Source organism: Struthio camelus, chromosome 10 (genome assembly GCF_040807025.1).
Source record: "Struthio camelus isolate bStrCam1 chromosome 10, bStrCam1.hap1, whole genome shotgun sequence".
Lineage (NCBI taxonomy): Eukaryota > Metazoa > Chordata > Aves > Struthioniformes > Struthionidae > Struthio > Struthio camelus.
Genome location: NC_090951.1, coordinates 3,069,434 through 3,086,595, shown reverse-complemented (window position 1 = coordinate 3,086,595; position 17,162 = coordinate 3,069,434). Strand labels below are relative to the sequence as shown.

The 17,162-nt window shown below is 44.5% G+C and overlaps 1 protein-coding gene across 1 annotated transcript in view; it reads right to left on the bottom strand.

The window, feature by feature from the left end:
• Positions 1–17,162, bottom strand: part of SLC7A5 (solute carrier family 7 member 5) — a 39,924-nt gene that overhangs the window by 18,672 nt on the left and 4,090 nt on the right. The window contains exon 2 of the mRNA XM_068956004.1: positions 6,190–6,315. Within this exon, the coding sequence (XP_068812105.1) occupies positions 6,190–6,315 (126 nt within the window). The remainder of the gene's footprint in view (positions 1–6,189; positions 6,316–17,162) is intronic.

Here is a 17,162-nt window from a genome sequence, read left to right as displayed (position 1 = left end):
CAATGTAACAAGAAACAGTATGGGCAGCTGCAGGGCACGCGTTTCCTGCGATCTTTTGCGCATAAGCCTCGGCCCCAACTTGCAGGGACACACTCAAAGGCTTGAGGGATGTTTACTATCCATAAGCCTTGCCTCATCTCCATCAGAGAGGATCTACAGTGAGAGTTAATCATGGGTTAGCTGGGTGAACATCCGCCTGGTTTGGCTTCGGTCTCCAAACTCCTTCCAGATGGCTCCAGCTCTGCCATCAGCAGATCCCCGCGTCCCAGGTTGTGTCCTAGAGCCAGTCCCCAGCAGGAGCTCACCCTCCCAGCACAGCCAGTGGTGCAGCAGCTCCTTGCTGCATGCGACAACACACAGCGTGCGCAAAGGCATCACTGGCTGCTGCATCTACCCTCATTTTCTGAAGAGCAGGTCATTCCTGATGTGGCAGGAAATGACAAAATACACTTTAAAACCCCCCGAAACATCGAGTTGATGAGCAGGTTTGTCCTCTGGTTTACCCTATGGACATGAGGGGTTATGAGAGCAGGTCAAAGGGAAGCTTGTGGCAGATTCCTGCAGCTGTGCTAACTGCTTATTCCTCTCCAAATGGCTGGGTATGATTAAGTGCGGGTTCACATGGAAGTGAATGCAGACAATGACAACACTTGCTCTCTGCTGGTATCTATGTGCAGTTGTGCTTTGAAACCTAAGGGAGCCTGCTTTTAATTACCAGCCGTGAATTCCAAATTTTCCTGTCATTTCAGCAAGACCCCTCCAGAGACAACCTGCCTGCTACACTCTGAGGACTATACTCACTCCTTTGCTCTTAGCAGAGTTTATCCACTCAGCCCCTAGGTCTCATTACAGATGTGGCTCGAGGAGCTTTTTTCAGACATTCGACCCATGCTGCTATTGGCAGTGGAGAGGAAAATCAGAGCAAGTAAACTTCTCTCCCTCAAGTTTTCTTAATCACAGCATGTGTCACCAAAAAAGGTGGAAAAAAAAAAAGTTTGGCCAGAGAATTAGCAAAATAAGCCTCACTCAGAGAAACAGATCAAACGGCCATTTCCCAGCAAAAGGCAAAAGTATTCAATACATGAAGGATATACACGTATGTGTGGGCACACACATTGCCAAGATGTTGCCTCATACCTGGAGTGCTTAGATGGTATTTTTATTAGGCTTCATAGACAAGCTAAGCACACCTTAATATCTGAAGGTTTAGACCTTCAATTCTGCATTTTTAGAAAACATCCCCTGTTCAATTTAGAATCAGCCAGCCATGACTACACTTCTAAATACCCTTTTACAAAGAGCAAACAATATCGGGGGGAGCGAGGGGAGGACGAGAGAATTGTGCTGCTGCTGCATTATGTAGTACACATCTATTTAAAGAAAAACCTTCATTAAAAACAAGGTTCCCTGCCTAGACTAAACTCTCCACGGCACACGTCTGGAGTTCAATCTGCCTACTTTGTCCTTAGTTTACCCTGTGCTTGTTCAGCAAATGCAGCTCTCTGCTGGTCGCTGATAAGCACAAGGATGGGAGCTGGAGAGAGAGTAATGCTGATTGTTACCATCCTGGCAGGCACTTGAGGCACCACAGACAAGAGATTTAAGATCAGAAATCAGGCACTAAGAGAGAGAAGGGAAGATCACTTCAATAAAAATAATTCAATAAAATGAGTGTTAAATTCTATTTCCCTAAGTCCCTGCTGCCCAAGTGTTTTACAAAGATCTTTGGCTGAGGAATCACAGCGAGGTCTGTAGTCCAACTCTGCAGCCCTCTGCTAACGCACAGCAGCCAGAAACGCACCTCGCTGTTTGCGCTGCCCAAGGTTAGATAAATGTTTAAGAAACCATAGAGTATCAACAACAAAAGAGCCGGAATATTCTTTTGATTAAAAGATACGTTTTTAAAACGGTTTTTGACCTCAAAACTTTCACCAAATTTCCCCCCATATGAAAAGTATCAGCACATTAATCTTAAAGACTAGCACTTTTTTTTTTGGATCATTTCATTCCTAGTTTACTTTTTAAGCCATTGTGCAGGTGATTTGGGTATGAACACAACAGCCATGGACCTAACCACAGATCTCTCAGCTCACATCCTCCGAAAAGCAGGAGTCGGTGGAGAACCACCCTTAGAGCTGCGTGGCCCTCAGCCCACGCTGGCTGTGTGACCTAGTCCCAGACGTCCCGACTTCCAGCTAGCTGTGTTGATCACTGTCATCTTACTGTCTGCCTGTCCACTAGGTAACAACATGGCCAAAAAATACGTAAAGATGACTGGACAGAAGGCAATTTCTAAGAGCTGATAAAGCAGTAGAACAAAAGAGCAGCCCACTGTTCAGTAACAGTAGAGTGAAAACACGCTGATCCCGCCTGTGCTAGAAGTTACACAATTTAAGTGCTACATACTTGTGGGTCATACAGCTGGGGGTAGAACTATATGGATTTTCACATCGATATACTAAGTCCAGGACATTGAAGTTTTACAGCAATACAACTCTAGCCACAGGAAGGTTTTTAAAAGTGGACCTTTTGTATTAGTAAAATAATCGTATCCCGAGTGGAACAGCTATACTGGGTCAACTTTCAAGTAGATGAAAGGCTGTCTAAGTATGAAACCAAATTCTACCCTCCTTTTGAAGTTGCATGAAAGAAGTGATGCAAAACAGCTGTCCACAGAAAGATCACAAGGAAATGCTGTTTTCTGTGTGGTAATATTGCTACATATTTCTTTGTCTTAAGATGATACTGGTTTTCCGAAAAATAATAAAAATGCTCAATGAAAGGATTAAAAGAAAAAAGCCAAAAGCTGAAGGGGTAGAGGTCAATACAGGGAAGAACATACTTCTGTGAAGTCTCAGAAGTTTCCACATTTGAGCAAGAAACTGTGGTATTGCTCCTCTACTCTGTTTATGGAGACTTTAAACATAAAACAGCAGTGGGGAGCAGCCATTAAAATAAGTTCATCAGCACTGTTCAGACACTATCCAGAGTGTCATGGGAACACACAACCCCTTCACCTCCGTAATTTCAGGACCAGACAAATTGCCACAGAAGTATTTTCAACTTGGCGTGTATTTTCCTCCAACAATAGTTGCCAGCTAAGGACTGAACTCACCGAGCTGGTAGTGCTCAGAGTCCTCTTTGTCCGAAGAGCTTTATGACTGGTATAAAAGAAAACAAGGGCACACAGAAGAACAGTGAAAGCATGACGCGCTGTGGCTGTGGGACTCAGGATCACCCACACACTCAGAGGTTAAACAGGCTTTTAGAAAAGTCACCCATTTAAAAGTGTCAGCGCTTTAAAAGACTAGGCCTATAGTATTTCACCTGGAGGACATCCAGCAATTCTGTACTGCACTAACGCAAAGTACAGCCTGAGAGATTCACAGAAACGAAGGCTTCCAAGCGCACCTCATCTGCCACCGCGCTCCAAGGCAGGTTTCACTGCACTTAAACGATTCCCGAGAGACGTTGATCTAATCTGTTTGCAGAAACCTCCAGTGAGCGCTTCACAGCCTCCCTGGACAACCTATTCCAGTCCGGTTTTACAGCTAAAAGTGTTTTTCTAATGGCTACTCCCAATTTCCCTTGCCTCTCAGCTGGCACCCATTACTTCTCATCCCAATGAACATGGAGAACAGGACAGTCCTTCCCTCTTTACAGTATGCTTTAAGTGATGCTGGTGTGCTTGCCTTGAAGGAAAATGAAAAAACGTACGTATCCCTGCTACAGTGGGGCATCGAGTTACCTGGCATGATTTAAAGAAAAGTTCACAAAGTTGCGAAAGAAATATATATATGTGGAAGCTAAGGAAGGGCATATGAAAGGAGCTTGCAAGCTCTTAAAGACTTACCAGAGTTTGCAACTCCCATAAGATGATTAATAAAAGTTCGTGTTGGAGCATGGGCAGGATTCTAGGCAGCACGTTGTTAAATACAAACTCAGACAAGCAGCGGCGTGCAACTTGGGACAACTTCTAAATGTGGGCTTCATGAGAAGAATCCTTTGTAAATCCAAAGGCTCCCAACTCTGATCCAGCTCCCTTTATACTGAGTGTTGCATGCACACACAGGAAGAGGTCTCTGCCCTCAGATGTTATGGTCTATTTGATCTTGTTACTTTTCATTCTGAAGTGGCCAGGTAGTTTAGCAAGACACTGAACGTCACATGAGATGAGCTATACTGCAAGATACACTCAGCTACACAGCAAGATGCATACAAGTCACTGTAGCACATCTGGGACCTTTTGAGACCGACCAAAAACTGGAAACTGCAGTAAGTTTCATACCGCCTCCACCCAGAAGATGTTCACAGCTTCAAGTACTCTATGGCATTGGCGGAGATCAACTTTTTCGGCAGAGAATAAATGGCGCAAGCCACCTGCTCAGCCCTGGCCTGTTATCACGTACGGCTGTGCACTTCACAGGCAGTGTTACAGGTCAGCTGAGGGCACGAGAAAGTGGCATCCAGGACATCTTTGCTAGAGGGAGCTGCACAAAAGACTCCATTCATATGTTGGCAGAAATACCGCTGGCTGCCAAGAGACTACATATTGTGATAGAGCAAAGACAGAAAGGCAGATGACAAGTCCTCAGGAGATAAAAAGCTGCTGAGACAAAAGAGTATAGTATTGGGGGGGGAGGGGGAGAAGGGGGACGCTTTACACAACACTGAAATTCATTGGTTACATATGAGTCAATGGACTGAACCAGTGTTTATAACTGACAGACCAGGGCAGAAAGTGATTCACCCTCAATGAAAGAGCCAAAGAAAAGTACAGAGAGAGGGAAGGTGATTCTGAAGATGTAAAATAAGGTTATTATCCGCAAACAAAAAAGGATTGTAAATCAAGATTTCCTGTAGTTCAGGTTAATTATTATATTTCAGACATTTGCTGGTAAAATGATAAAGGACTAACAAAGATTTATTTTTTCCTTATCCTGGTTCTTCTAACAGACAAAAAAAAAAAAAGTTCAGCTAAGCAGTCTGGGGAGATTAGAAGAGGAGGGAGGTGTATTTTGTGATAAGCCTTGAACAATGTTCCTGTAGAGGGTAGGCACTAAGCTGGAAGAAAATAAAGCCTCTGATAAAGCAAGAAATTCTGCAAAGACAGCACTAGCTCTCAAAGCTCAGGCAGGAATTAAAAAGACCCGCGAACACACACAAACATACACACACGCATCTGCCAGTACAGAGATGGGAGGAACTATCTTTAGTCTTTTACCCATATTTAACAAGTAGGGCCTGTACTGTTCCCTGAGAAAAGTTTATTTCCACAAAACTCGCATTAAAAAAAGCAGACAATAAAGCTTATCTGTGCAGATTAGTCAGTCAGCTGGCTTTGGAACAAAATATCTCCCTTGGTTTGAGAGTATTTTACGTGTATATGAAGAAAACAAGCAAAAAAACCCAGAAGATTTGCTGTATCTTCCAATTTTTATCTACTCTTGAATTTCAGTTGAAAGACATCAGTGCCTGTTTCAGCTGAGAGCCCTAATATCATCACATCACTACTGCTCATCACGCAGTGAGAGCGCAGGTTTCTGCAGCCTTGCCTGACCCAGCTATTTCAGCCTTTCCCTGGCAGGACCTTTTCCTGTGTGAGCCTATGGACTAGACCAGGATATTCCAAACCTGAAGCAGGAAGAAGGGAAACGTGCAGGCATAGTTTGTGAAAGGATGAAAATTACTTGGGCAGAGGGCATGGGACGGGGAGTGATTTTGCTGATGCAGATACTTCTCTGCCAGCAAGCTGGCCATGACCAGAAAGGACCAGCCAGCAGTTCTGTAACTGCAGCCAGTTACAGAAAGGACTTCTGAGAGCCACAGCACCAAAGTTTTCAGTGTTGACTTTGCAGCCCTGCAGTCTAGAAGTGAGAGACCACACAGCAACTGGACAAAGTAGTAAAAGAGTTTGGGTGGTATAAGCTGCATCCCCGTAGCCTGAAATCCAGCATAACTTTAGCGAGGTAAATGCAAAACCTTGTACCTAAAACACACACATGCACTCGCTTCTTTACACAGTATGTGCTGGAAACATCAACCAAGCATGCAAGAGAATAAAAGACGCTTGGAATGCGTTTCTACTAGCTTTGAAATGCTTGGGATAAGACTGCAGGGCTTTATCTCTAATTCCCGATCCTGCTCTAACTGCATGCCACCTTCAACAGAAAAAGGAAACATACTCACCCTTTGCAAGCTGAACGAAGCCAAGAATGATGATCAGAGCCAGCGCCAGCAGTTTTGCCGCAGCAAAGGCATCCTGAACACGAGTAGCAGCTTTCACACTGTAACAGTTCACTGCTGTGAGTAGCACTGAAAGAAACAGACAAGAAAAGACATCAGTTTTCACTGAAATCTTTAGAAGGCAAAATAGATCGTGACAAATTGTCATTTGCTTTTTGTTAAATTTTAAACAAAGTGTCCTTTAAAAAAAAAAACATGAAGTTCACAGCTGCAACCTTATGCAGCAGTTTTAGGAGCTCCTTTCTAATGATTTGGCAGATAAGTCTGAGACCATTTAGTATTGCATTAGCCACAACTAGCCTCCAGCCATAGAGAAATGCATACTGACTGCTTCCACTTTGTAGATCAGAGCCCTGTTTCTCTTCAAAGATTTGCTCTATTTTGGGTAACAAACTTAAATTTTGAACTGTGCTGTCCAGGAATTAAAACAGAAACATTTCAAAAGCAATGCTCTGCAGCTAGACACTTTTCTGTTCTGTCTTCTATTTTTGCAGGAGGTGGTTTGAATGGTGCATACGTGCTTTGGGACAAGGAACTGCCCCTTTCTATGGGGAAAGTTTCTGAGGGCATATAGATAAAAGCAGTTACTGCAACCATTAGCATTAAAGTACTCGGCTGCAACCCCTGCTAAGTCAATCCAATCCAGACTGCGGTCAGGGCAGCTTAAGTGAAAACACCATAGAAACGTCAGTACAACTTCCAGAACTGATATAGTGCTGTTTGTATAACAATAGCACCTAAAAGGCTATCAAGGCCACACTGTGCTGCTTACTGCATAAACATAAAGGAAGAGATAGCCCTGTCCTGACATAACAGCAAGCTATGAGACTAATAAAGTGGGCAGGTCAATGGCAAAGACAGGAAGAGAACCCGGATCTAATGCAATTCTCATCCTGTGCTTGACCCACCTGATCAGCGGGGCCCGGGAAGGTCACGCAGACTTCCACAGACGAACACTGGGGCTACACTGCAGCTTTCCGGTGTCTGAAGGCAGAGACGGCTGCACAAAGCAGGCCGGCTAAGCGGCTCGGCTTTGCTGTGGCTGGCCCACAGCCCCGTACATCGATTGCCCTTGTACTTGATCATACTGCCTCTGTGCGCAGGAATGCAGCATTCTGTCTCCATGAAATCTCCCATTACCGAGTTGCTCTGTGATTAATGCAACTAGTGAAACTTCATTCCCTACGTTTTCTTGCCCTATGCCCCCATAACCCTCCCCTGCAGCACCAGCTCCCCGCGCTATTCAGCACGGTGCTCCCATGAGGCAACAAACAGCATGAACAAGGGCTCGTCTAAAGTCATGAAGTTGCTGCCTGTCCTGTGAGCTGGCCCCAGACGGAGCCCTTACTGGCTGAGCTTCACCTGCAGTAACATAGGTTTCTCCCTCACACCCAGCACTACTCACAAAACTCCTAAAAAGGCAATTCCCTTTGGGACTTACGCTCTTCTTTCAGATCTAGTTCAAGAACTGGTTCAAAAGCTGAGCAAGGAGTGCATGTTTAAGAGAGAGGCAAACGTCACATAGAGCATGACATGCTCCATGGCTGGACTCCCTGCCCTCCTCCTCCTCCTCTCCCCTATGCTAAGCCACCCCTGACTCCCACGCTTCACCAGCCCAGCAGCTTGCAACCCCGGCTGCCCACAACCAGCCCCCGGAGCCAACCAGTCACCGAGCAGCTCAGGGAGGAGTAGACCTCAAACCTTTTCTCTTTAGGCTTTTCCCTGTGGGCTCTGAGCCTTTCCCACTCCGTTTGCAGCTGGTATTTTTACTCTGCAGGAGCCAGGCAAGTTTTTCTAAAGCTGGCAGAGGACTGAGCTAGGCAACCAGGGCTGCTCTATGTTCTGGGATACGTTAGAATAAAATCCGGTTGCTACATTCCTTCGCACTCTTACTACCCGTTTCCTTTTCACGCCAGCCTCTGCCCTTGCAGCAAAGGCTCACTCCCACATCCTACTACTCGTCTTTGCAGGACCCCGCTGCCACCACCAGGGCCAAATACAGCTTCTCAAAACTTTGGCTTAGATCCCTCCCCTTCCCACCTACAGGGTTAGGGTGGCTTGGGGGCCAGGTTTGTCCACACTGGCCTCCCTTGGCAGCACCTTGGCTGGGCCAAAAAGCCACAAGGGTTCTGGACTGGACCTGCTCGCACCAAATTAGCTCCCAGCAAAGGCACTTTCCTGTATTCTCACAACCCTGCCTAGAGCAGCAAGGGCAAAAGTGGAATCAGCACAATAAACTGCAAATTGAAAAATAAAACTATAGGAGAAGAAAAGGGAGAATGAGTATTTTGATATTTGAGATGATCTTATTGGCTCATTCCAGCCCTGCATCCTGTCTTGCTCATGAGAAAGTAATTGTGTTCACTTGAGGGAATCATAGCATAGCCCATACCAGAGCTGGGAATAGCTTTCGCGGAACACACAAACATGGATATGCTTGGAAGCACCCAGTGACCGGCTCTCCGGAGCTCTCCAGGGACACCAGCATCTGGGTCTGATGGCAATGATTACGGTTAGTTACTGTTTGGTGAGCACTACGGAGTGACAGGACTTCCTGGTGACTCAGAGCACATACAGGCAAGAGAGGATATGAATTGCATCATTCATCACGCAGGCTTATTAAGAGCCTGCTACAGCTACAGCACAGCAGCAATATGCACAAGGCTAAGAGGATTTAAGTGTCTGTATATGGCTCCGCTAAGGGCTGCAGAGAAAGCTTCTAGGGGATCTTCAGGCGCGGAAGAGCAAAGCCAGTCCCAGCGCAGCAGACTGCCTGCCCCAGAATAGGACGCTTGTCACCGCCTGCTTTCAGGATCACTGGCTTTCCCCACCCGCCCCCTTAAATGTCTAGGATCTGGGGTCATTTGAATACAAAAGAGCTCAGAGTCTGGAGAAAACAAAGAGATGCAAACCTTCACAAAGTAAAACACATGATCCAGCCTAACCTACAGGAATGAAAACCAGAAGTAACAAAACAAAACAAAAAGGGAATCACAAACTCATTGTTTTCAATAACTTGTGTTTCAAGCCCATTTGGCACTTTCGGGGAGTCTTGAGCGTTTTCATTTGGTAAGACTGAACTGACCCAGAGCTGTCCTAACCGGGAAGGGCACACACCCCCTGCCATCGAGGGCTCTCCCACCCGTCACAGCCTGCGATACACTTTGGCTGACCTGCTTCGGCACACAGAACAAAGTAAATGATGAGGAACAGCCCTCAGCCCAGCGAGCTGACAAACCTGTTACGCTGCCTTCCCCAAATTTAACCCCGTCACATGGCCCCTCCACTGCATGCTGTTCAAGGGAGATATGCCACATCTGGCCGAAAAGATACTACGTGCCCTGACCCGGAGGCCCTTCAGGATCACAAAGCTGGCCAGCGCTACCGCTGGCTTGCAGGGTCACAGCTAAGAGAGGTGCTCTATCGCCTCGCAGCAAGAGACCATGATGCATCTGCTTCCAACTAATATGCTAAAAGGGACATTGTGCAGATATACAGGGGAAGATAAAGTACTAAAATAGTTAGCAAGGTCGCCTTACAGTACGTCTACACTACAGCGGGGAGGAGAGGGGAAGAGAAGGAAACGTGTTTGAAATATCACTAAACATATTACAGTTCATCTATTAAAAACACCTCTAGTGCATAGTAACGGGGAGAAGGGAGAGGGAATAGAGGATCGAGGATCCACTTCAACCAGCAATTACGCTAAAAATAAAACTCTCCTTGTTTATAGAGGGATATTTAAAGGATGAGCTAACACATCTAAAAGCACACTTTTCCCGTTAGCGAAGACGGGCCTTAGAGGTGTAACATTTACATTCTCTTCCCCACTTAGGCATTCTGTTTCTGTGACAATAGCTTCTTCTGCCTTCCCATTAAAAATACTGAGTTATTTAGGGTCATTTTTCCTGTTCTGGTTCTGGTAAGAAGTCTGCTGGTTGAGCTGCAGAGACTGCAACGGCGTACATAAAAGGCAAAAGCTTCTACGCAGTCTAGAATTGAAGAGCAATGGAAGCTTCTGTATGCAATCCTTCAAAAACATATCAGTGTCAGATAAACAAGCTTTGGAAAAATAAGAAAAACCCGAGGGACAAAGTCTCTGAATAGGGCTGAGACATTCTTCCATGCCACTTGTGATTCAGAGCCCTTCAAGTCACAATTTCTGTGCTTTGCTTTCCCTATCATGTAACAATATTTGTCTTTCCTAAAGGAGTGTAGTGAAATTACTACACTTAAATGCTTTCAACGTAGGAAGGGCTAAGAAAAACAGTCTTGCCAATTAGAAAGAATCCTACAGATGCTGAGATAGACAGACAGACCAACTACTTTTTTAGTAAAACTCCAAGACAAATTCCAGTGGTTGCTCAACTTCTCAGGAGACCACAGAAATAGGGTTTCTTAAAGCATGAAGTTTTGCTCCTTTGATCTGAGATATGATCCATGTGAAGCAGGGGCTGAGAGACTCCTTTGGGCATCACTGCGTTCACCTCAAATGAACTGCGTCGCATGAGCAAAGGAGGAAAGCTTCACAGTCACTGCTTTAATATAAATCAGAGTGATGACTCAGCGCAGGAGAAGATCAGACTATACCGCCCTAGTTTCTATACCACCTTTCCTAAAGCTATGGCTGCTGGCCATCGTCAGAAACCAGATATGCAGCAAGGCAGACCCACTGCGGCTGCTGTGCCTCAGGAGTGATTCTAGGGAAAGGAATTCTAGCACAAGCTGAAGCAATGCACTGTGATCTGCCAGCCCCTCGCCAAAGGCTTTACATAATTGGGGTAACAGGAGCCCGAAAGCTGCAGCGATCTCAAATGCAAAAGACGCTACTTAATGCTAATTTTTTTTTTTTTTTTTCATTTCTGGCAGAAGTAGGAACGATGCTCACCGGTATTACACTGCTGTTGAGAGAGCATGCTCACAAGGCACCAGACACCCCTTCATCTCTTCTGGGGACTGCTCATTTGAAATAGCCTAGCTGAGCATGAGCTTCAGTCCAAGGCACTCAAGCCACCCCTAACAGCAGAAGATAGCCAGAGGCTTTCAAAGAGGTTATCTGGTGAGAAGTCCGGCCTTGAGAAGCCAACAGCGGGCCCAGCTTCAACCATTCACTCTGTCCTAGTGGTCCCAATTGCCTTCAGGCACGTCACTTAATCTACCCCACTGGCAACTTACCTGTACAGTAGGGTGATTTCCCCATTACACAGGTAGGAACCAAGAATAAGTCAACTAATAAAAGAGAGGACCCTGAACCTTGCCCCCCTCCAAAACTCACATTTTGGGGGTACATTCCTTTGAACTGCCTGATCTCAAATTCCAAGATCCCAAACGTGACTGCTAGATGACAACAGTAAGAATAAAAGCAGGCACAGAAAGACACCACGACAATCTCCACATAGAATAAGCCCATGACAAACAGACCGCATGTGATAACAAAAGGATAGAGTAAAGCTGCCCTGCGGGCATGTGGTTCTGCTCAAAGCAAACAGTATAGGAAAGGAGCCCTGATACAGGTAAATCAGGGCTTGGCATTTATGATGCAACGATCTTGGCAATTAGCCTTTAAAAAGGGTAGGGCTGCAGCTTGCTGGAGGTAATGGAAGGTGGCCAGGGATCAGAGAGGGAGTAAAGGCAGCGCTCAGGGAGGCTGTGTTTGAAAAAAAGTAAACAAACAAGCAGCCAATCCTCGCTCTGTTCAGTCAGCCTCATTCACAGGGAAAAAGGAATTGATCCAATTCCAGCAGCGCGCATAACTTGCTGATGGGCAGATGGGAGTTTGCTCGATGTCTATCTACCCAAGATCTTTAGCAGCCTCTCATATGAAACATTTCTGAAACGGGTGCAGTAATTCTCAAGGTACTGGCACAGCTGCCTTCATGCTGTGTGTGAGGTCACACACCACCCCAGGGGCCTTGTACAACGTCTCTTTTGTCCTCTGCCTCACCTCTTGTAGGCTTCCCTGGTCTTGACCTGTAATGCTTCCTATATAACCCCATATCCACCTATATAATTAAGATAAACGTGCTTTTGTAGCTTGCTTTGAGTAAGTAAATTCCATTAACCTGTTGCAGGTTACTCAAGGATTTCTACTCCTGATATTACAGGACCAGAATGAAAAATGCCTATAGGGCAGGAAACTTGTGGAATACATTGTGGGAAAAGAAGAAGAATAAAGGGAGATGTTCCACTCCCGCTTCTCCACCAGGAAAACGGGGATTGTAACATTGCCCGCACACAGGGGATGAATCCTGCAATGACTCCTGTTCGCAGCTTGTGCACTTTCAAAGCGCAAAGCAGTCCTTACTACTGCCAGCTGATACTTCCATTTACCACTGTCATAGGATGATGTTGATTTTCTCCTCACAGTTACTCACATAATAGTTCCCAGCCTCCTTTCCTTTGCTCCATCCTATAGCAAAGGCTGCTCCTGTCACTCTCCCTGAAGCGCTGGTGGTGGCCAAGGACAGTTTCTCTACTAGCAAAGACAGCGCAATCAGGTTTCAAAGAGAGATGAGCCGAGCCCACGTCCACCAAGAAATGAACAGGGATGACAGCAGCACATGGCCCAGGGACAAAAGGGTCCACGTGCTTTAAACTGAACACACTATCTGGAGAAAACTGCTGCCTAAGCCAGGAAGAGGGTAGACATGTTGAAAATAAGAGTAACTCCACATAGCACAAACAAGGAAGTGCACTATATTATGTACAGTGGTTTAAACCACAGGGGAATCAAGGCCTTAACCATTCACAAATAAATAAATATATATATATTCAGGTGGCTGGGGTGTCACAGTGCCTCCCACTAGCCTCAGGTGTCTATTTCTAGTAGCACAATCTAAAATGAGACATACATACAGGGATATACACAGAAAATTGACAGGGTAGCTCCAACTTGACAGATACTATCTGAGCGAGAAGCTGCGCCCTGCAAGGTAGTAAAGAGAAAAACCAGAAAGTGAAACCTCTGCCGTTATTTCTTCAAAGAGCAAGTCTCTGGAGAAACCTAATGTGAAAAACAGAACAGCCTCTGCAGCCAGTGAGTAGGAAGGAAACAGTAGCACTTGATGCCATTGAAAAAAGGCAACGTGTCTACATTAAAAATAACTTACAATAATAAAAACACCTGACAGCAGTTTATGGTTTCCTTTTTATTTTTCTTCCAACAGACAGGTGGAAGGAGAAGGCAAAGGCTGCCCTATAGCGACAGTTTAAGGAGATGGATCCTTTCCAGAACCACCTCCCAACCCCTGACAGAGACCACAAACTCTGAGTGTCTCTAATAAGCGGCAGCTTCAGCCAACAAAGGAAATACAATGGGGGCAAAGGAGTTATACTGGGCTGTGCCTAACACTTTAATTGATTAGAGTGAAGAAAAACAAGGAAAAGAGGTACCTATACACTGGGGAGAGGGAAGAAGAGGGTTAGCAGCAAGATATGTGTGACAATGACCATCTCCAAAGCAGATGGGAAGACACAGAAGAACAACCACCAGCCTGGAAAAAAAAAAACGCTTCTCATTTCAATTCACTTTGCATAGCACCAGTAAGAGTGGGGCTGCAAAGCTGGCTGCTGTCCACCTCTCAGCTGGCTTTCAATCCTGGGAAGCCACTGGTGCTGAAACACACTTGGAGCCAGGACCCAGGCAAGTTAGCATGAAAGGGGATAATTCTAGCATCTTGTTATGTGGCACAGCGCTGCAGAAGCATCCACACCCTCGAACTTCCAGAATTCTGCAAGAATAAATTAACAAGCAGTTACTTGCCATCTCTCTTTCATGAGCTGTGCCAACCAGTGCAGCACAGCCACGGAAAAGCAGCAGCACCAGGACTGCCCAAAGTTCGGAGGAGCCGAATGAACAATTTCACAGTATGCAGATATGGGGAACGGAGGTTGGATCTCAAGGCTATATAAATGCAGCTATTACGGTATCTTGGTACCAAAGTAACAGTGGTATAATTTATGCTATCCAAACTCAATGGTCCACAAAAATCTAGAAAGAATTTAGTAATACCAGGTGAGCTAACTCCTAGCTAAGGCAAAAAGTTACTCTCCCGGCTCCTTAGAAAACAGCTTGTGTTTTTACTGCTAAAGTTTCTGGATAAAATGATTCACCAAATCCACAAAACAGGAAGTTTTATCACGGGAAGACAAACAGAAAATCAACTTTGTAAAGGAAGGAATTCTGTAAGTTTCTTCCATTCCCAGCAAATTAAAAGGACTGCACAACCCAGGAAAGCTAAGTGTCTTTTCCATCATGTCCACTTCTTATATCCTCCAAACAGCAGAAAAAGGCTTACTGTTTTAGGTGCATAGAGCCCCCACAGAAATACCAGCTTTTTAACACTCAGTATCCGTTGCCAAATAGATGGTCAGCTACTGGGCCTGCAAAACATGGCATTTTACCTAGCACACAATCATATTACACTCACAGGGAAGCACCTTCCCATTGATAAAGTGAATTAGGTTTAGCAGTTCCAAATAGAAACATTTCACCATTTATTTACATGCTCATTATTGGAAGAGCAGGTCTGGACAGAGTTAAGAAATATGCCTGGGGCTAGACAGAATTTTATCCCAAACTGAATTCTCCCTAGTCCTCCCCCCACCTTTGGGATATGCTTGTTATCCTTTCAGTGATACTACTTCTGCAGACCAAAGTTTGACTGCTTATTGCATCAGTGGTCCATAATTTCTCATTTTTAGTACAAATCCACAGGAAGGCGGCTACACTTCAGCATCAAGGGATAAATCCTGGGCCACAAACTTAATGAAGAATTGCACGCAGGTTTTAGCCTGAATCATGCTACTTAATCCGTGCAGAGGGTCAGCATTCAGCTCTGTATGCTGGCTGGCAAGAAACTTCCTGATCCACTGCATTTGATCTGTTGACCGCATCTGACACTTGGACCATTAGACTCTTGGAATACTTAAAATACTTAGTGATGATGCTTTAAATTAGACTCCTCATGGTGAGTTTCTCTGAAAGCCTTCCCAATTTGTTCATGTTAGAAGAGCAAGACTCCGAAGGATCTCAGTGGTAATGTAAATCATTCAAATACAATAAAATTTAATGGGACGTTTGTTGTGGGAGCCAAGAGAAAGTGCCAAGAAATGCAGTAGTTGCATGCTGTGTTACAAGAGTCCTCCAAACCTTTATCCATTTCAGGAGAGCCCTGCTAGTGTCAGAGGCTATTTTCATTAATGCTACTACTCTCTCTAATTAAATGCGGATTTAAAAAAGCAATCTCATTCTTGCAACCTTAGCCATACAGCAGGGTTTCTAAAAAGACCCTTTCCTTCCATCCTGATCAAACAGGTGCATATTTACAGATACAGCTTAGTCATTTAATCCACCTTTCTGGAGGAAAGGAAAAAAAAATATTTTTTTCAAAGCTTCACACCCTGCTTGCCATGGCAGATTAATTCCAAGCATCAACACTGCAGAATAAACCCATCTTAAGCAGACAAGCCTAAGACATATTGTCTTCTTGCTTACCAGCTAATACCTGATGATTTCAAAATCCACCCATAGCTCACCTTAAATAGCTGGTCAAACAGCCAAACTGTCAGATTTAAATTAGAACATCAGTACCAGATAAAAGACGTCCCTGCTTTCAACATGTACAGTTTCTAGTTGAAATGCTGCCACTGAACATAAGGACTACGGCTGTAATTTAGCAAGCAGTCAAGGCATGTACTCGCACACTTTTGTCAAACCCTGCATTCGATACCATTCTTCTTTAACTCACAATGTACTCAGGGCAGTGGCAGCCATTTATGCTTTCATATGACACGTACCGTTTGACATGATTTAACTCTGCACTGACTGCTACTAATTCTTCCACTATTAGTCTGTCCATAACAAAAAAGACAAATGTGTGATCACTCAACTGGAATTCCATGCTTATAGGAGGAGTGCACAAAATATTTTTTGGGGAACAGCAAACAAAGCCTAAAGAAATCTGCAAGAAGATTAATGTACTGTAGCTTTGGCAGTAGCACATTATTGTTGCAGCAATAATGGAATTATTAGTGCCAGATTAGCATATATAATTAACGAGTGATAAAAAGCTTCAGAAGCTAACCATCAAATCACTGACTGGACATTAAAGATCACGAGTAAACCTATACGTAACCAGCGGAGCTCCTCCATCTTCTGTGGAGTCAATTATATTGTCAAAACATATTTAAGGGCGAGTCATAGAATAACCTGGCATGCAAGACACTGAGGATGTGGCAGGCCATGCAGAATAAGAACGCGGTTGTGCGAAGAACAGTATAGACACTTGTGAAATACCAAGCATGAACCTGCTCAGGTCTGGAAGGAACCTTATCCCTGTCCCTCTTATCCACAGGGAATTTTCTTTACTATGTTCAAAGACTTCTCACATGTAGGAAATCTGCAAATTAAAAGGTAGAAATAATAAGTATACAAGTCATCTTTAACTGGATATTTTGAAACTTTCCATCCCTGAGCCATATCCAGAACATACACTGTAAATGAGGTTGTGGTCCGATTTTTTTTTTTTTAAACTATGATTTTTTTGTTCAGTGGTATCAATTCAAATCCAAGAAATGTAACATAAGCTGGTCACAAAAGAGAATCTGACCCACTGGCCCTATCAGACAACAGAGGTGCGCTTTTAATTGGATGCTATTCAGGTCAGTACGTGGACACCACCTGTTCAATAGGAAAAGAGACAGGATGGCACAGTTTTACACGATCCTGCTTCTACTCTGTCAATAAGCTGGTGCATAAACACGCGTAAACAACAAGTTATTTCAAAAATATACTTGCTACCTGAATGTTCTGTTAAGAAGTATGAATGTGTTTTTTTTTTAATCAATGTAAAAGTCAAGATAAATTGAGGAAACTTGCAAAAAACCAAAGCATACAAGCATGTCAGAAGCACAGT